The sequence below is a fragment of the Alligator mississippiensis genome, chromosome 16 (assembly GCF_030867095.1).
Source record: "Alligator mississippiensis isolate rAllMis1 chromosome 16, rAllMis1, whole genome shotgun sequence".
Classification (NCBI taxonomy): domain Eukaryota; kingdom Metazoa; phylum Chordata; order Crocodylia; family Alligatoridae; genus Alligator; species Alligator mississippiensis.
Window position 1 is genome coordinate 25404465 of NC_081839.1, and position 19460 is coordinate 25423924.

At 41.7% G+C, this 19460-nt stretch overlaps 1 protein-coding gene across 6 annotated transcripts in view; it reads left to right on the top strand.

The window, feature by feature from the left end:
- The window catches only part of PRDM10 (PR/SET domain 10), a 69564-nt gene that overhangs the window by 37368 nt on the left and 12736 nt on the right, over positions 1 to 19460 (top strand). For all 6 annotated transcript variants that reach the window (XM_014600891.3, XM_059719711.1, XM_019490126.2 and 3 more), the window contains 7 exons: positions 7261 to 7608; positions 9648 to 9803; positions 11420 to 11599; positions 12690 to 12800; positions 14039 to 14239; positions 15335 to 15478; positions 17835 to 18005. In XM_014600891.3, coding sequence (XP_014456377.1) covers positions 7261 to 7608; positions 9648 to 9803; positions 11420 to 11599; positions 12690 to 12800; positions 14039 to 14239; positions 15335 to 15478; positions 17835 to 18005 — 1311 coding nt within the window. The remainder of the gene's footprint in view (positions 1 to 7260; positions 7609 to 9647; positions 9804 to 11419; positions 11600 to 12689; positions 12801 to 14038; positions 14240 to 15334; positions 15479 to 17834; positions 18006 to 19460) is intronic.

Here is a 19460-nt window from a genome sequence, read left to right on the forward strand (position 1 = left end):
ATGTATACAATTCACTACACCCTTTTATTTCTGTGCGGAGACATAAGTGTCATAAACCAGCCAAGGGAAGCTGGAGTGCTGGCTTTAAATGTGGAAATGCCCTTTGTTTTCAAAGAACAGGAAAAAAGTTACAGCTACCAGTTGGGCTCTGGATTGAGATAGCTGTATTGTAGCCTGATTACTTAGATCAGATTTTTTTTTTTGCTTAGAAATAATAATGATTTGTATGCTGACCTGACTGGCAAGGAACGGTAAGAGAGTCATGGCCATCATTTTATCTTTGTAAGTCAAGAATTGTGAATTGCTTGTGCCTTTTGGAGCAGCAAATAAAGCACAACATACTGGCGCAGAATTGCCACATTTTCAGACAAACATTTGCAGTCAGAATTTTAAAAGAAATAATGATAAAGAGGCCTTGTTTGACTTTTTCAGTCTTTTATTAGGCACAGACCTTATCAGTTTTATTATGTCTTCTTTTCTTGCACTGTGAAATTAAATGTATATGCAGGTACCCTGGTAGATGACCAATATTAAAAAATGAATAAAACTTTTACAAGTGTTGGATCAATTTAATCTTCAATGTGTTAATAGTTGATGGCACCATGCTCAATGGACTGACCTTTGTAATGACACGTGATTCTTTTATAACAGCAAGAAAGGGGAGTAGTGTTCTTTGAATTTAAATAATAAAAAGTGACTAATGCTGAACAGGACACGGGAATAGTAAACTGGTGTTTGAACAGTCAGACTTGTGCAAGGTGGCTTTATATCATTCTGGACAATGCAGCCTCTAGAGGGAGACATAAATGCACACATCTCTGCTTATGGATAAAAGGACATGGGTCCTGATTCAGTGCCCACTAGCCTGTGAAAAGGTTGTCATTTGCTGTAGTGGGTGCCAGACTGGGTCCATGCTAGAAGAGGACAAACAGATTCTCGCTGTTGAAGAACAAACCAAATGTATCATTACTTGGACAGATCTGCCACTCCTCTGCTGGGTTTCTTATTTACAACTTAGGCATTGATTTCCTTTTGCAGGACTAGAACCAGAGGCGCACATTGAGAGTAGAGAATGCTACCTTTTCAAATTTGTCCCACAAAATGAATAACTTCCTTGCGACACTTGCTGTTTTACTTACTTCTGTGACATTGCACATTGTGAAAGGTGTCACCATGTAGCGTTACAGTAGCCAAAATAAATGCAGGGCATGGTAGTACCTGTCAAAGTCCAGCACTGTTCTATATTTTGTGAAGATGGTAGTTTTATCTTTGAAGGAGCTACTGTATAACAGAAAGGGGTAGAACATAATGCATATGCTTTACAAGCCAGAGGTGACGGCTTTCTAGTTTGAAACACTGAGACTCTCTGGAACTCCAAGGTCACATCCTGATAGGATCAATTCATTCCTGCAGCCTTTTGAAGAGTTCCTGGAGTTTACCCTTCTGGGGATTTTGAAATCAGAGCTTGAGGTCTTGTCTACTGTCTATCAATATAAAAGATCCCATGTGGCACACTTCGTAAGAATAGTGCATTAGATCATTGTCCGTGCTCAAAATAAATCTTTCTTGCTTACCTTTGTGTGGCCTTCAGTGTGTTCATTACCCACTGTCTAGTCTCAGGAAGGACTGCATTTCAAAAAGGCCATGCTGACAGAGTTGTTCCATGTGAGTGGACACCTGCGCTCACACAGGGTAACTTGAAGGATAGGGGCACAGATTGTAAACTGGAACTTCAACCAAAATCCCCCTTTACTTCCCAGCAGTCTGACTCTTTGTACCCTTCCTACCTTCCTGCTGTGAACATTTCATTCTCACTGATACTACAGTCTTCACTGCGTCACTGTTAAACTCTGTATCTAAGAGACTGTGAAAGGTGAAAAGACACTGGATCTTAAAAATTCTGTGACTTTCATCTTCATTCTTTAAGTCCCTGTAGACAGCTGTTAACTGAAGGGCAAACCTTAAAGTCCCTACTTAGTTCTTACTGAGACAAAACCCTCACGAGGGCTTCAGATTTTGGCCCTGCCTGATAGACCCGCAGGAGACTGACTACGGCTGCAGTCACATCTTCTGTTTTACAGTCCATTGCATAACATAAATATTTTTCTCTCCCCCAATGCTGCCTGCGCAGTTGGAGCTGCAGGTAGGTTTGTTTATTTTGCTGTGTCTAACCTAACGGAACATAACAAAGTTGCCTGCCATGTCATTTTGTGCAACCTCTGCATAATGTCTCCGGCTGGAATCTGCATTGTTGACGGTCCTTTGTTTTCTCTTTTGTATACAGACCGTGCACAAAATCGAGTGTTGTCTCAGTAATAAAGTATTCACATTCTTTTTAGTTCTCTTCCCACTGGTCCACATATTCAGCTGCTTAAAACATATTTAAATTAATTTGAAACGAGCTGGGGGGGGGGGGGGTTAAATTGATAAAATACTGTCCCACTGGTCCTCAGAATCTAGTAGAAGACTTTCTGGTACCTGTGGCAGAGCCATCTTTCTGTTTACACATCATCAATCCTTTGTCTCATCCCAAATTCTCCAATATCTAAAAGTAGTCCCAAGTTGCTTTAGGTGGCCTTTCTGCATCTACTCTAAAGCTATGATCTTCCAATTGGAAGGGAAACAAAGGTTTTATGCCTTCCATACCTAGAGTCCTTTGGAGGAATGGGAAATTTCTTCTTCTCTGTGTGTTTGACTGTTTGTCTAACCAAGCGACAAACTTTCTCTCAATCCTGGTTCTCCAAGGGCTTCAGCCTGTCATACAAACATTACAGTGCCCTTCTGTGTACCTAATTTTGATGGTTTATATCAATCCATAGACATCTGAGAAGTCTATCGAGGATCACATCATAAACCTCTCTGACTTCACATAACAGTATCTACTTAGGAAATACTGAATATGGAGCTACATGCAATTTGGGAGGGTGGGGCCAGGGGAGGGGAACATTCCCAAGTAACTTAGGTGACCAACATTGGACCAAAGACGATCAATCTTAAAATCTAACTGGCATGTGGAGAAATGGTCACAGCTAGCCAGCATAAAAGTCATGTTTAAACAAAATATCCTTTAGCCTTGTTCATAATAACATTTTCTGTTACAACCATGAGAATTTAAAACATCTAATATACTTCTTCTATTTGCATTTTACCTGCTTTGAATGTAAATGAAAATAAATCATTTATTTACATTTGTTAACATGATTATCAAATGTCTTTCAACACATTTAGAAAAATAACTTAAATAACAAAGAAACAGTTACAGCAAATAACTGGACAGGCCACTCAGCACTGAAACTGGTCTGGTCAGTTTCACTCTTAATTTCTATTAAATTTCGATTTCTAATTTCTTTTGTACTGACACATTAATGTAGTACTAGTTTACATCCCAGTGTAAAGGGAATGTTTAAATGCAAAAGTAAATGGGAAAAGTCAGAAGAACATTTGTACTGATAGGTTTTGTGAGGCCAGTATTTTTTTTCAAAAGCTAAATGATAATCCTGAAAGTAGTTGACAGGATCTTTTAAACGAACAGCGTCTCCAAGGCAGTTCTGACAGTCATGATGTTGGCATATAGTACAGTATGTGTAAACGTAGGAAAGGCCACAATTGTTCAGAATAACTGGTATTCAGTTATACCAGAAACATGAGGAAGGTATAAAAACTCCTCCACAGATGAGGAATTAATGGCTGAGAAAAGGAACCTTTCTTACTTTTGGATCCTCTCTTCAAATCCATGCGACTAGAAGAGGCTGAAGAAGGGACTTCTTGCTGTCATACAGCAACTTAAGTGTTAACACTTCATCCATTGCCCACTGAACAGGTGTTTACATCATAGTTAATCCAAACTGATTGTCTCAACAGAGACATTCATGCATGTGGGCTAAGCATAATATTTGAATCAGGATCCATTATGATGCTCTGAGAATAGAATTTTGCTCTAAGATGAGCCTAACAGCTTTTGTAACACGCTATTCATTTTGGTTATCAATAATCATATCTTATATATACTATGCCAGTAAAGAAGAGCCTGATTGGCAGTCTGGAGAGTGCAGCTATCTATGATTTTCTGTAAGGATGTGTTGTTTGATCTTTTATAATCTCTCTGATATAGAAAGATGCCAGGTGTCGTCATTGTTTCAGATTCCGAAATTCACTACTGTTAGTGCTGAGAAAGGAAACAGACAAAAATGGTGGGAAAAGGTGTGTTATTGTCAAGGGTCTCTGTAGTAGGCAGGAGGATTTATAAGCCTTAAAGGGCCAATGTCTGTAGTCCAGATTGTTTTCTGGTGTCAACTGGAAATCCCCTGTGAGATCACAGGGGTGGTGGTAGAGCAATAAAACATCTTGCTGTGACTCTTGAGCGATGGTTCTCAATCTTTTTAGTCACACCACCTCTCCACCACTCCTTTGAATGTGGCAGATCCCTGAGTGAGAGTCTCTGTTGGTGCTACTTCAGCTTATGTCAGTGATTCGCAAATGGGTGCTGCTGCCTGCAGGTAAAACTGCCCCGTGTGCTTGTTGTGACACCAGACTGGGAAGGGTTGCGGCACATGCGCATGCTCCTCCTGTATAGTGTCTCGTGGAAACAGAGGTGTATGGGGCAGGTGGAACTGCCCATGTGTGTTTGTTTCTGAGAGGAGTGTGGATGGGAACCGGACCAGGAAGGACTGCAGCATGACTTGGCTCTCCTGCCTGCTTTAGGGTTGTCAGAGAATCCTAATGAAGCAAGAGAGCGCACACACTTGCTACAGCCCTGCATGTGGGCCAGTTGTATCTGCTGCCACAGTAGTAGCATCACCTGCTTTGTGGTATACTTGAGGTGGTGTTGTGCACCCTGGATGAGAACTGCTGCTTTAGAGGCTGTAAGTTTAGGCTCTCCTCAGTCAACCCAGCAGTAAGTACAATACATCATTAGTGCTGGGGAATCAAAGGCAGCCAGATGTGACCACAGAAATGCATATACCTTGACCATGCTGGCTCCTAGGCTCAGGACACCTTTGGCCTGGGACATCAATGCTGTTATGCTGATTGTTAAGAATTGGTATTGGAGGGAAATTTGCATTGCAGTTTTTTAAAGTATTTGTTTTCCTAATAAATGCCTGAAGTTAAAGGAGAATTACATATTTTGTATTTAAAAATACATTGTTATATACACAACATAAAAACGCAAGCATGAAATTCCGTTGCTCTGTAAATGTGTGGAGGGATTTGGATCTGATGACTCCAGGATGAAATTTGGGCTGGTGGTTTTTAAGAGGGCTGACTTCTAGATGTAAGAGCTGGAAATTGAGAGTCAGTGTATTTGGGGTCTGTCTGGCTTTACCATTGGCTCTCGATGTGTGACTTTGAGGAAACCACTGCACCACTCCTTGCCTCAGTGCTCCCATCTGTAAGGCAGAGATGGTGATACCTGCCAGGGGTCCTGCGAGCCATGAAATGTCTTCAGGGCTGAAAAATTTCTGTAGTCATGTACTTGATTTTATGTATTCTCTCTACTGGAATGAAAGGGTGAATTGCTCTTTTGGAGTTAAGACTTCAGGGACGGCTATTCAGATTTTCTTCGTGTATCCATAACCCAGTACTCCAAAGTAACTCCCAAGGTGCCTTCTAATTCCAACAGAGCAGCTTCTTATGTTACTTTGTCAGCATCTGCTGTTTGACAAACACTAAGGACAGCAGTGTATGCCAGCCAAGAAGCTCCCATAGGAAAAGAGAGTAGAAACTGCTCTGCCAGAGAATTCTGTTGTCTAAGGCCCTGTCTTCACTACATGGGGAAGTCTGCTAATAACAAACATCTTTAAACAGTGATGCCAGCAGTATTCTAGTGCTGTTTCTCCAACCAGCATGATTATGTTTTTAATGGCTGAGAAGCTAGGTAGAAAGGGACATCAGTAAATAATGGAGGGGAAATCCTGCCTTGATGGAGTAAAAAAAAAAAGCTTTGATCTCAGTAGCACCAAGAGAGAAATTGCAGAATCACTGTGCCATTTCAACTTCCTGCTGCAGTGTAATATGGGCTTTCACATACAAAAGCAAACAGTATGCTCCCATATTTACCACTAGGCAGCATAAAAAGCCCTCATCCACTACTGAAATGCAGGCCTTGCAGGCAAATGGCTATTTCTACAGGCTGCAGGTCTGGCTGTGACTGCTCCTTTAACAGCCACACAGGTATCATGAGTTGGAAAGCTCCTCCAGATTTATCTAGTCTAGAAGTTGAGAGAAGGAAAGAAATACCAGTTATGAAATGTTAAAGAAAAAGTAGCTTGAAGGAAAACAGCCACTGAAAAAGGAGAAAGGGTGAGAAGAAAGGATATGCAGGAGAAAGAAAAAGAAAGAAAGAAAGAAAGAAAAAGTGGATTGAAGGAAAAGGAAAGGAGAAGGAAGAGCAAAAGCAGGAGAGACATAGTAAGTTAATTTTTAAAATGCATTTTGAATAGATTTTAATGAGAAAATGTTATAAAAAAGCTTCTTTAAGTGAACCACATAATTCTGCCCTTTAGCTCTCTCAAACTGTGTGTACACTTGTTGTTTTTTATCTCTCTCCTTCAGCCTCGGATACACATACGTGGTGTACATTCAGTAGTAGAATTTTGTAGTTCACTCATAAGATGTAACCCATTGTACTTGAGGCTTCTCATCTGCCTCTTCTGTAATGTTTTTACAGTTCTTCTGTTCAGTAATAAAGAGATGGCTTGGGTTGTCATGAGATCCATACAAACATCTACCACCAGGAGAAGTATTATGTTGTTGCTGCAGATCTCTCATGTTCCCTGATGCAGAAACCAACAGTCTGAAATGATACAGAATTTCACAGTACCATAGACAGGCAATGTGTGTGAGGACATGGCCATATGTCAGGGTTCCTGAATGTGTTGGCTAATCTTTGAAAATAAAAACAGAGAAAGTGGGAACTGCCAATACCTGGCACCTCTTGGGTGCAGCCCTATAGCTAACAGGGAACATTTAGTTTACAGCACAGAAAAATCTGCCAAATATAGTTAGAGAAGGGGAGATGAAGTTGGGACTTCTGAGTTCTGTTCCTGACTCTTTTGTTAATTCCAAGTAACCATAGGTGTGTCCCCTAATCTCTTTGTTTGTTCCCCCATCTCTTTGAGGGTGATAATAGGCACTTACCTCAGAGGGCTCTTTTGAGATTTAACTCGTCACTGTCTTGGCTTGCTTGAAACTGGACGACTTGTACATAAAATATGTCCAGAATGATTAACGCTGACATGCTTTATTGGGGTTCTCTTTCAGAATGCAGCTCTTCAGCACCTGTTCATCCGAAAGTCCTTCCGTCCTTTTAAATGTCTGCAGTGTGGGAAGGCCTTCCGGGAAAAGGACAAGTTGGATCAGCACCTGCGGTTCCATGGGCGGGAAGGGAATTGCCCTCTGACCTGTGACATCTGTAACAAGGGCTTCATCAACAGTGGGGCCCTGGAGAGTCATATGAAGTTCCACTTGGACCAGAAAACCTACTCCTGCATTTTCTGTCCAGAATCTTTTGACCGCTTGGATTTGCTCAAAGATCACGTGGCCATCCACATCAATGATGGCTATTTCACCTGCCCTACTTGTAAAAAGCGCTTTCCAGATTTTATCCAGGTGAGTGCCATGCTGATCACCCACACTGGCTTCCAGGCCTTTGGCCTGCATTATGATTCTCACCGTCTTGGTACAGCTTCCATTCTGCCTTAGAGCAGCTTATGCTGCAAGTCACAACACACTCTCAAATTAAGCGGGATCTGCCTGGGTCAGCACTTGGATGGAAAACTGAGAGTATTTTGTAGATGCCTTTCCACTGAGTCAGAAATCACCAACGCCTCATCATGATACTAGTGTATATTGTCCTATGGTTGGAGATGGAGTCTCTTGGACATGAAGCAGAGGTCCTAACTATTTACTGGCAGTTAAGACCCTGGTATAAAAGATTTTTTTTTTTTTTTGCTGGAGAGAGTAGATCTCAGAATGGACACTTGTCTCTACTTGGTAAATCTGTATATCATACAAAATGTATTACATATGTATATACACATGCATAGATTTATATACATGTATTTTAATATCCATTAGCCTTCATTGCAAAAGTAGTACTGTTGAAAACCGTGCAGTAAATCAGAGCAGTTTAGTACGTTCTGTTTCCCAGAATTTCTCCTGTAGTTTCAGCTGGGAACTTTATTATTCTTCATTTCCACATTCTGTGGTAGAAATGGCTGCATTGGAGCAGTGAGTAATATAACTGTTTTGTGCAGTTTGCAGCGTTGTTCAAGATGAACTACACTATTAGAAAATACTATTTTCTTGTTCAGTAAGAAAAATATAAACGTACCTTGAAGATGCTCATTACATTTAATAGGAATAAAGAAGACGATAGGTATCTTATTAAGCTGCCTGGACCTAAATCTAAATCAGGACATCCATTTTTAAGTAAAGTGATAAATTCAGGAACTGAGAAGCATTATTTAGAAGGCCAATGAACAAAAGATACAGGAGGGGAATTATTAAAATGAACCCTTATCCTAAAGTAATTCCAGCTTCTGTTAATCTGGAAAAGACAGAAAATGATAATAAGGCAGTTACACTGTGCAATGAGCTGCACCCCCATAAATTTTCTTTTGAAACTGATCAAGAAAGTGAAAGGATCCCAAATTCTTTCTAGTTTTCAACTCTACTTTGGAATTTAAAGATACATTTTTCATATGCTGCTGTATGAATAATTCAGTCTAGTCATTCTGTGAATCATTGTCTGCTTCCTGAGCCCTTTATGTTGAACAGATATAGATACCAAACGGCTCCATGCGTGATCAGAGCAAGAAGAAAATAAAAAATTCAGCAAAAATCTAGTTCTCCAGCATTTCTGGGATTGGCAATGTTAAACCTCACCAGCTTTTTCCTCACTTGCTCTTTTATTAAAAAACATGTTGTACGCCTGATGAGGCAAAGAAATTCCCAGAATATGCAAAGGAAATTGCCAGGCAAGAAAATGTTCCAGATGAATCGCTGCTTAATTCCCATGTATTCTGTAACTGCATCTGATTCTTTCTGATTAAAAGGGATCAGTCCCTGTTCTCAAATTCCTTGCAAATAAAGTTCAGAGAACAAGCATCAGCTGAATATGGTAACTTGAAGATGGTGATCTAGTAAGACCCTTGCCACTTTGTCAGGGATCTTTCTGTTGTCCTTAAGTTACCCAGCCATGCAATAGCAGGTGCCTTCAAGAAATTATTCCTGAAGAAATCAAATTGCCTATGATAATCTGGAACAAAGATAGGAAGCTTCATTATTTCTGCTGTTATCATCTGTTAAGTTGTTATCAGCACCCTAAATATTCTGGTAAACTGCTGCTTTTGCACTACAGCAAATTAGAAAACTTGTACAAACTCTTTTGGCCCATCTCCAAATCTCCCAGATGTAAGAAGAATAGGATTCTGAAGCACCACTAGGAAATTGTTTTGTCTAATCCCCGTTTTCTTGGAAACTGTTATTCAAGGCTGTACAACATCTCATGCTGATGGACTCTGTCCAAAGGAAAGAGCCTCAGTAGTAACCTAGTCTCCCCCTACCGTTGCTAAGAGCTCCTGAGACCATTCCCCAAGCTGTTCTCTCCATGTCTGAGTGCACTTTTTTGTGCTCTGCACTACCAGGTGAAGAAACATGTGCGCAGTTTCCATTCGGAAAAGATTTACCAGTGTACAGAATGCGACAAGGCTTTCTGTCGTCCCGACAAGCTGCGGCTCCACATGCTGAGACACTCGGACCGCAAGGACTTCCTGTGTTCCACCTGTGGCAAGCAGTTCAAGGTAATGTACCCAATGGATTGTGGCATTCCTGATGGGAGAGTGGATCGCTGCTTTCTCCCTCTTTTGTCAACCTGATTGTCATCTTGGAAATGGAAGCAATCAACCCAGGTAGACATGCTAGGTTTGCATGTGATGTGTATACTGAAGCATACGATTTGTAAGGAGGCATGATTCTCTCTACTCTGGCCTGAACGAGTTGTTCGTATATCATCTCTTGCAATAAGCTTGTTTAACATCCCTGGGACAGCTCCATCTATCTTTCATCTACTTTTAAAGTGTCTGCTCGTTTCATAGTTTAAGTGAAAACACCGTTAATGTGCTGCTTCTCATTACTTGGTTTAGAAAGCCTATTTTACTGATACCAATGGATTAATAATCCAAAGAAACCAAGAAAAATAAGTTGTAATGAATCGCTGTGGATGTTTAGCCCTATAATTACAACTCTAAGTAGAAGTTCGACTATTGTAGACATTTTAAAGGGACAGTATGAAGCTGAGCTGAATCACCAGGAAGCTGACAAAGGAAAGCTAAAATCCTGTAAATGCATGAAGGATTTTTCTGGTTAGAATAATGGTATCAGTCTGGTCATTGTGAAACTGCAGGTGCTTCAACCTTTTAAAAGTTAAAATGAGTATCAAGACCCAATCATATCATCAAAAATTAAAGGTCAGATAAAATAGCGTTATCTCTGTTGGCCAAGGAAAGGATTACTTTGTAGGAAAAGTAACGGAACTGGGAAGATGTAATAAGTAGTGATGCTAAGAGCAAGGCACTTTTTAATCTCTTTAAGACTCGGATTTCCCCACGGTGTGCGATTAATATAGAATTCATGGTATCTTTGGAGGATTATTTTATACTTGTAAAGCATTTGGAGGTGACATCATGCATAAAGGTGTAAAATGTTCCTACACTGTTATTTATTGTTATTATTATAAAGCCATTCTCAACAGAGGTAAGATCATCTCTAGTAGTTTCTGTTATCGTAAGGCAGAATGTAGGACAAAAAGAAGGTAAAATGACAGCCACATAGTGTGCTTTTAAATAGAACTCCCCAGTAGCATCACATGCATTGTTACTTTAAGTAGAGCAAATAACAGTTTCCCACAGTATTTTCCCTTTCCATTATGTATGTACTTGTGAAAAATGCTATAATTTAGCCCTGGAAATATCTGTCCACAATTAGCCAATACAGGTGCCAAGCCTCAGGTCTGCTTTTAAGGGGCAAGTTTCACTGCCATCAACAGTTATGCTTTGTGCCAATTCAGGTGATGAGGATTATTTTGCTGCTAGGAACTGGACTGAGATCTATGAACTCATCTTGCACAGAACCCCAAATGAGTATGAGTTAGGTAACAGCTTTTGTTCCCTATCAGCCTGAGCTGGAGTTGGACCAGAAACCAGGAAATGAAGAGTTCTGAAATTTAGCAACTCTGAGACTGAGTCCCACAGTCATCAGTGAAGCCTGCAGAAGCAGAATTTTCCAGCGTGCAGTGCTGCATCAGTTCTGTAGCAGCCCGATGGACCCCTATATAGGATGCATTTTGGCCACTGGCCCTTAAGAAACAAATCCTGTAAATGTTGACCATTTTTCTTCCTCTCTCACTTGCCCTGAACAGAGAAAAGACAAGCTCCGGGAGCACATGCAAAGAATGCACAATCCAGAACGAGAGGCCAAGAAAGCTGATCGAATCGGCCGCTCCAAAGCCTTCAAGCCTCGGATAGCTTCTACTGACTATGAGAGCTTTGTGTTTAAGTGTCGATTGTGCATGATGGGGTTCCGGAGGAGAGGCATGCTGGTCAGTGTCCATATCTGAGCAATAAACTTTGTCGCTTAGAAAATGTTTTGCAGCACCTAACAATTTCTGATTTCAGGTGATTAGAATGCAGGGTGTAGAAAAAACTGCCAAGTTCTTATAAGATGTCCTTTTTCTCCTGCTTAGTTTGCCTTCTCCCATATCCATCCATCTCTCCCATTTTATCACATTTGTTTCTTTCATGTCTACTTGTCTATCATGTTTCTAAGGTGCCTGTCATCATGGTATCTAGGCACTGTGATTTATAATGCAGCCATCATAGTGGTGTCTGAGCACCAACTATACAATTAATAACAGTTACATAGACCAAACAAGATGCAGGCTTTATCATTCAGTGTCTGTACATTGCTCTGTTACTAAATGGAGTTTCTCTGGGCCCTCTTTCTGCCCCCTACTATCTTTCTTTCCTTTTTTTTTTCTTTCCATTCTTCCTGTGAGGGTCCTCTCCCAGCCATTTCCTTTTATTGTGGGGGAGAAAAGGGGCCATGCAAACAGACTTCATGCTGCATTCCTTGAGGACTCAAGCGGATTGTGATCCCTGCTAGGAAAGGATTCTTTAACTGAGAACACTTTACCCCCCAGCCCTGTGAAGTTTAAGCCCATTCCCTTCCTTTTCTCATCTTTGATCCTGCATGAACGTGATGACATCTGGCCCTCCTTGTGAAGTTACCAGAGAAGAGGCTGAGTGCTTTGGGGACATTATTACAGATTCATGCTGCTGGAGGGTTTTCTGTTGCACCGACTCAAAGCGAATTAGGCTAGTGTGTATAAGGAGAATTCAGCTGAGGGAATGTGTACTGTAATAATGTTGCTTTTCCCATCAGCAGTTCTTTCAGCCAGAGAAATTGTTAATGGGATCCAGTATGACCAGATTAACCTTCAGCAGTTGACCACAAGTGTATGTTAACCCTGTGCCATCAGATGAGTTATGTGCTGCTGGTTAGCAACAGTGCATTTTCCTGGTGGGATGTGACATTGTAGAACGCTGACTTCCCATGTCCACAAGAAGAGGCAGTTGTATAGCTTCCAGCTGTAACATGCTCCCTTATTCTGTTTTCTTTCTTTCTCGTAGGTGAATCATTTATCAAAGAGACATCCAGACATGAAAATAGAAGAGGTGCCAGAGCTAACATTGCCCATCATCAAACCCAACAGAGATTACTTCTGTCAGTATTGTGATAAGGTATGTAAGAAAATCACCCATTAGAGTGTAGCACAGCTATAGACTTAAGTGTAACAAATTTGTCTATATGTGTAGACATCTGGCAGAGCTTGTAATTTTCTTGAGAAAATATCTAATTGAACTGGCCAGTGGCATTATTCCTGCCAGCACTAGCAAAGCAGAAATGAAAATGAAATGTGCTGAGGCACCTGAAATTTTTAGTTCTGTTTCTCTCCTCTTTGTTTTGGATATTTTTTAAGTCTGTGGAGCTTGAAGGTTTTAAGGACATAGTAGCAGATCTCTTTGTTGATGGCATTGATCTAGTAGAACATATGCATATGTGTAATCCTGTTCAAGTCTTTGCACTGCACAAGGCTATGGGCCTGATTTTCACTAACTACTCCTTTTGGCTTGCAAGTGTCTAAAAATCAGGGCCTACGACCTTTTATTATGAGCTGCCTACTTCTTAGCCATATGGCAGTGATTCCCAATATTCAGTATAGCCTGCAGCTTCCTTTGCTTTGGCTTTGGATACTTACACTTTCAGGATGCAACTTATTCACTGAGCTCCATTTTTATGTGGGCTGTCATTTATCATGGAAAATGCCCCAGCATGTCTTGTCCTCTACCACCAATGCCAGAGTCTGTGGTGTACAGGAGAGCCCTGTTCCTAGCAGAATGCTTCCCAGATTTATTTAGCTTGCTATTTGTTTTTGCTTTTTTTTCTTAATTACATTATTACACAAGATTATTATGTTGGGTTTTGTAGCTTCCATGATATAGCTAATGAAACTAGATTTAGAAGAGTCCTGCTGATTACTTGAGGTTATTAAAAAGTCTAATACTTTAAGCAAGAGTACGTATCCCTGGTGGCTGGACAAATTCCAGTGTGGGTGGTTACGGTCCCAGTGTCCTGACATTTCCCTTTAGAGTATCAGTTGAATAGAGTTTTCCTCACTTCCTGACTGAATTAATTGTGTAGTACTGATTTACTGCACACTGTCAAACAGTTACCACATTCTACCCTAGAGGGAGTTGCTCTCAGTAGCTGACAAAAAGGTATGATACACGTGTGTGTGCATGCATGTGTGTATAGATAAAACCTAAAATACTTGTAATATCAATTGAATATGGATATTTTATAATATCCCTATTAACAGAGACATGTTAACTTTCTGGATGGAAACAAACAAATGCTATCTGTTTTCTGCACTGCCATCAGTGTTACACTGCTCTCATTCCAGTCATCTATCCTGCAGGTGTACAAAAGTGCCAGCAAACGCAAAGCACATATCTTGAAGAACCACCCTGGTGCTGCGTTACCTCCGAGTATCCGGAAATTACGCCCAGCAGGCCCAGGCGAGCCAGATCCCATGCTGAGTACCCACACCCAGTTGACGGGCACAATAGCTACTCCACCAGTCTGTTGTCCTCACTGTTCCAAACAATACAGTAGCAAGGTACGGTGAATGTGTCCCTGTTTCCAAACACTGCTCCTCCGCTCCCTTCCCCTCTCTCTCTCTCCCTCCATGATGTCTAGTTATTGTCCTTGTAATCCATCAATCCAGGGGGCTTGCTCTTTCATCATGAGTCAGATAAATGATTTTGAACTAAGTGCTAACAATGTTGTGAGCAGTTTAGTATATTTACAGTTTGCAAAGGAAGGGACTGTTTAGTGGTTAGATTAGGAAACTGGTGGGGTTCCTGGGTTCTGTTCCAAGCTCTGTCTTGAATTGCTGTGTGAGGTTGTGTAAAGTACTCCATCTGTCTGTGCTTCAGCTGGAGGAGATAATCCTTGCTTCTCCTGGATAAAGGAGTTTCAGTGTGATTTCACCGCCCCCCTTTTCCAGGGCTCAGTCCTAAAAAATTTCTGGTCTTCCAGAAGCAGACTGACAGGGTACGAACAGGGCTTTCACTCAGCTTTTCATGCCTTTGCCAGGTTTTGTAATAAATCTGAGTATTTGCCTGGATTTTCAGTAATGGTTTCTGATTTTCAAATGCCTCACTTTTGGGTAACCCAGTTCAGATATCCTGGGTCTGACTTTGAGAGATGATGGGTGTCCACAAGCTCCAACCACAGATTTTCAGCACATCTCAAAATAGGCAGAAGACATCCCAAGTTAGTCATCCAGAATATCAGGGCTGTTTTAGAGAATGTTGCCCACAGGTCTGGTTATTCAAAGATGTACTCCTAAATTTTTTTGGGCAATGGATTTCTTTTTTTGAGGTTGTTAGAGAGGAAAGAGAGAATCAGTGACAGAGGAGAGACTTGCTTCTGTCATCTCAGAAGGGTGTGTACTTGGCACATGTACTTGGCAGTGCTAGGGAAAGGATTTCAAAGAATCACAAAGTTTGAGGCAAGGTCTGCTTAATACAAACACAGTCATGAAGATCTTTTTGCTTCCTCATTGGTCCCTTGAGCATTGCATGGTTTGAATTACATGCTCATTGTTTGGGCAAAGCAAAGAACTAAGATTCACACAACTGCTGATTTCACTTGCATTAGAGATGATCTGCTGGCCTGCTCCCTAATTCTTTTCTACAACTTTCCACAGACCAAGATGGTACAACATATTCGCAAGAAGCATCCTGAGTTTGCTCAGCTCCCTAACACAATACACACGCCATTGGCAGCAGCTGTCATCAGTTCTACGCCAGCAGTTCTAACCACTGACAGTACCACTGGAGAGACAGTTGTGGTAAGGATGAAAAAAATGTTAAACTGGGCAATGCAAGTGAAACAGCCAAAGATCCTGGGTTGTAGCTATAAGAACTTATTGACACATGAACTTTGTCAAGAAATTACTATAAATCAGTGATTTGAGGCCTTTCTAGACTCAAGGAATACCTTGGAATGTCAACTCTTAGTTTTCACTTGGTTTTTGATAACACAAAAATAATAGAGCAATTCTTCTGTTGCATAGAACTCAGGAAGACCACAGCAGGCCAGAATGCTTTTTAACACTGTGGAGTCCTATGTGAAATCTCTGGGTTTATCTTATGAATCATGTTTGCACACCTAACAGTGCTATCATTGGGCATCTATACAGGTGCTTCGGGGTGAAGGGTGGGGGTGATTTAATTAGAGTGGCTCTGAGAGCTGCTCTAATTAAAGTGGCCACAGCATCACATGTATTCAGCATCCTGCACTTCCAAATGGCGGCCAGGGCGACTGAACTAAAGCTCATTCAATGAGGTTTAGTTAAAGCACCCCCACTGGAATTTTGAAGTGCAGGGACACTGAGGCTGCTGGAGCGCGATTTAATCAAGTCTGCTACAACGCATGCTAATTAGCATGCGTCAGAACAGATGTTTGGCATGTGTATAGGTGCCCATTGTGTGGCACTCCAGGGCACCCCTGGAAGGATCTCAAGGTACTGTAGCCCTGATTAAGAATCACTGCTGTAGATCCGAGTACCAAACTCTTCTGACCTTGTGGCCAGGTGAGTGGCATGGGACCAGACCATGGGCCAGACGAATGGTCAAGGGCTGGCCCCCGCAGGCTGGATTGGGTCCACAGCACCCTCCTTACCCCACATGCCAGAACCAGTGCCTGTGGCACTTGCTCCAGCTGGTCCAGGATTGAGTTACCTACAGTGCCCACTCTGGCCAGATCAGATGAGAGCTGCATGTGGTGCTCACTTCAACTGGTCCAGGGTGGACTCCGCGTGTAGTGTGAGTCCCAGACTAGCTGGAGGAGGCACCAAATCTCTTGCATGTGAGGAACCCATGGAGCCTTCCCCCACAACCCCACATGCTGGATCCAGTACCTGGTCTGCCCAGTCCAGGACTGCAGTGCCTACTTTGGGATCTGTGCTGCATGTGGTGCCTCCCCTGGACTGATTGGAGGAAGCACCGCTTGTGGCACAGTCCCAGAGCAGGTGCTGCGTCTGGCATGGGAGGGGGAGGGTCCTGGACTGGCCCTGGGGACTGGATGAGATGGCTCTGCAGGATGTAACTGATATCCTTGCTATAGATCATTCCTGCCATTGAAGTTTTACATTATATTTTTGTTCTCCCAGGGGATTTATATTTCCATTTTTTTAGAGCTCTGAGGATGTACTTGTTTCCCAAGTCCGGTTTCTCCTGTTCTCAATATCCATAGGCTAGAGACTCAAATGACACTTTCAAATACACCTAACTGACTTAGGAGCATGAGTCCCAGTGAAAATCTACAGAACTTGTGCTGTTAAGACACATAATCAGTTCGGAAAATCGTGTCCTCTGATCTGATGGAGGAGGACTGGACGCAGCTCCCTTCGGTACAACGGGGAGTGAATATAATAGCACCCTTTAATCAATCAGATGGGTGCTGTTGAGCAATATGAGCCTCTCACCATCAGCCGCAGTTAAGCTTGTGGCTTCCACAACATTCCAGATGTCAAGACAGTGAAAAGAGAGGCTAGAAAATTGATCTTGTGTCTCCTCAGTGGCACTGAGTGTTAGAGGGCTGCTCCCTTGCAATATTTTAGAAACGAATTATCCACACACAAACCATTATTTCAAGATTGTGCATTGAAGTTATAAATAACAGTGAGCATAGTTTGCTTGAAATAGGGCAGATTCACCCCTGTCCTATTCACCCTGTTCCTGGCTTGATGCATCTCATTAGCTGAATGTTATGTTTTACCTCATATTCTGTAAATAAGGTAACACAGAATAGCATCATTTTGCTCCAGTGGGAAAAGTTAGTTGAAATGTTTGGAGAACATATTCTCCAAGCACAGATTGGACCCTGGGGCAGACAAAGTTTCCATTGCCATAAAGAATAATTTAGAGCTGGCAAATATAACAACTGTATTTTCTATGCATTATGATCACATTTAAACATCTCAAGCAGGATCTGGGCAGAACAAGCGCTCCCAGTGGCATCATTGCTGCCAGTCTCCAATTAAGCAGAGCTCCATGTGCAGTAAGCTCTTGTAAATAACTGATTAGTTTCCAGTGGTTCAGATTAGGTTTCTAGAGCCCTGAAATAATTACAAACACATAAAGTATTCCGTCCAGCAGATAATATTGGATGATGAACTCTGTCTCTCTCTCTCCCCACCCCAGACAACCGATTTACTGACCCAAGCAATGACAGAACTGTCCCAGACCCTCACCGCAGACTATCGAACCCCACAGGGAGACTACCAGCGAATCCAATACATCCCTGTGTCCCAGTCCACAGCTGGCCTGCAGCAGCCCCAGCACATACAGCTGCAGGTTGTGCAAGTGGCCCAGGTAGGTTTCTTACTAATGACTAAATTGTCTCTTACCTCCCTCAGTCTTAAATTGTGCCACAGTTCTGAAGATTTTTTTTTTTTTAATTTCCTGATGGAGAAAGGCTCTGGGTAGATATTTTTGGGAGACTAATGCTCTGGGTTTTATCCCTAGAAAAATACAGAATCAGTCCAAACTTCCCTTATAGTCCACATTTACCATGTGTTCTACCTCTGTTCTGATGGGAAAGGATGTAGAATGTGATATAGAGGTTTCTGTGGTCCGTTCTGTTTTTGGCATCTGATGAAGCTTCCAAGGAGACCAGTTATGGAAGTAATATCTGATGAAGTAGGTTGTTGTCTATGAAAGCTCATGCCTCTGAACCAGTTAGTCTGTAATGTGCCACCCTGCCCTGCCTTCTGCTGGAAATAGTTTCTCTGGTGTAGACACTAGTGCACTACTTTAGGAGGAAGATAACCATCTCTTCTTCAAACAGGCACCCATACAGCCATCACTGAGGTCAAAGCATTGCTGCTGCTACTGGGTTTGCGACTCAGGAGTTGGTAAAGTGTATCAGTGGGTGACCCACTTCTACATTTGTGAGCAGTAACTTGTAGTTTTTTATTTTTAGAGCCCTGGAGCCAAAATTTGGAAGTTTGGAAAGTGTTTGCTTTACTCTTGAATTAACTGTTGGAGGATTCATTCTCTGTGACATTCAGTAACTGCCCCCAAAATAAATGTAGAATATAACAGGATTAGCTGATCTGGGGAAAATGGACTTAAGGCAGCTCTAAGTACTCACCAGAGCCCTTTTAAATCTATCAGTTGCTGATTGCTTGGATGGATCTGAAATTGCCGGATAGTTGGTATTTAAATCTGAAGGCTGAAGCTGTTTCTTGCCTTTTTTGTTTCTCCTTTTTAGCAATGCCACGCCTCTTGTTAGCGATGCCCCAAACAATAGGGCTGCTTACCATTATTAACAGATGAAGATTTAATGATGCAGCTGTTTTGAATTCTGATGGCTGCAGTTTTCCATTATCTTAACAAAATGTGATGCCTCTAATTAAATTACTATATTGATTAGAGGGTGCTGCCCCAAAGGGTCTTTAATAAAATAATAGAAATTACTCCTCTTCTGTCTGATGTAGATCTATAGCTAATCATAGCATGTTCTTAAATGTGTGAATACATATATTTAGGGGGAGGGAGTTGCTTGGGGCACTGTCCTAACTCTCGGGAGACCTTGCTACAGAATCCATTCTCTGCTTTAGGTGTCTTGTATGATATTGGGCAAGTCATTTAGCCTTTCTGTTTCCTCACCTGTCAAAGTACTTTTAGTAATTAAGATAATTGTCCATTGCAGCTTCTGTGTTTGTCATTCGGCTTCCATCATGCCACAGTTTTCTTGCTTTACTTAAAAGTTAGCAATATCCTCCCTTTGTACCACACATTGATCACTGGGGATTATTCTTTAAT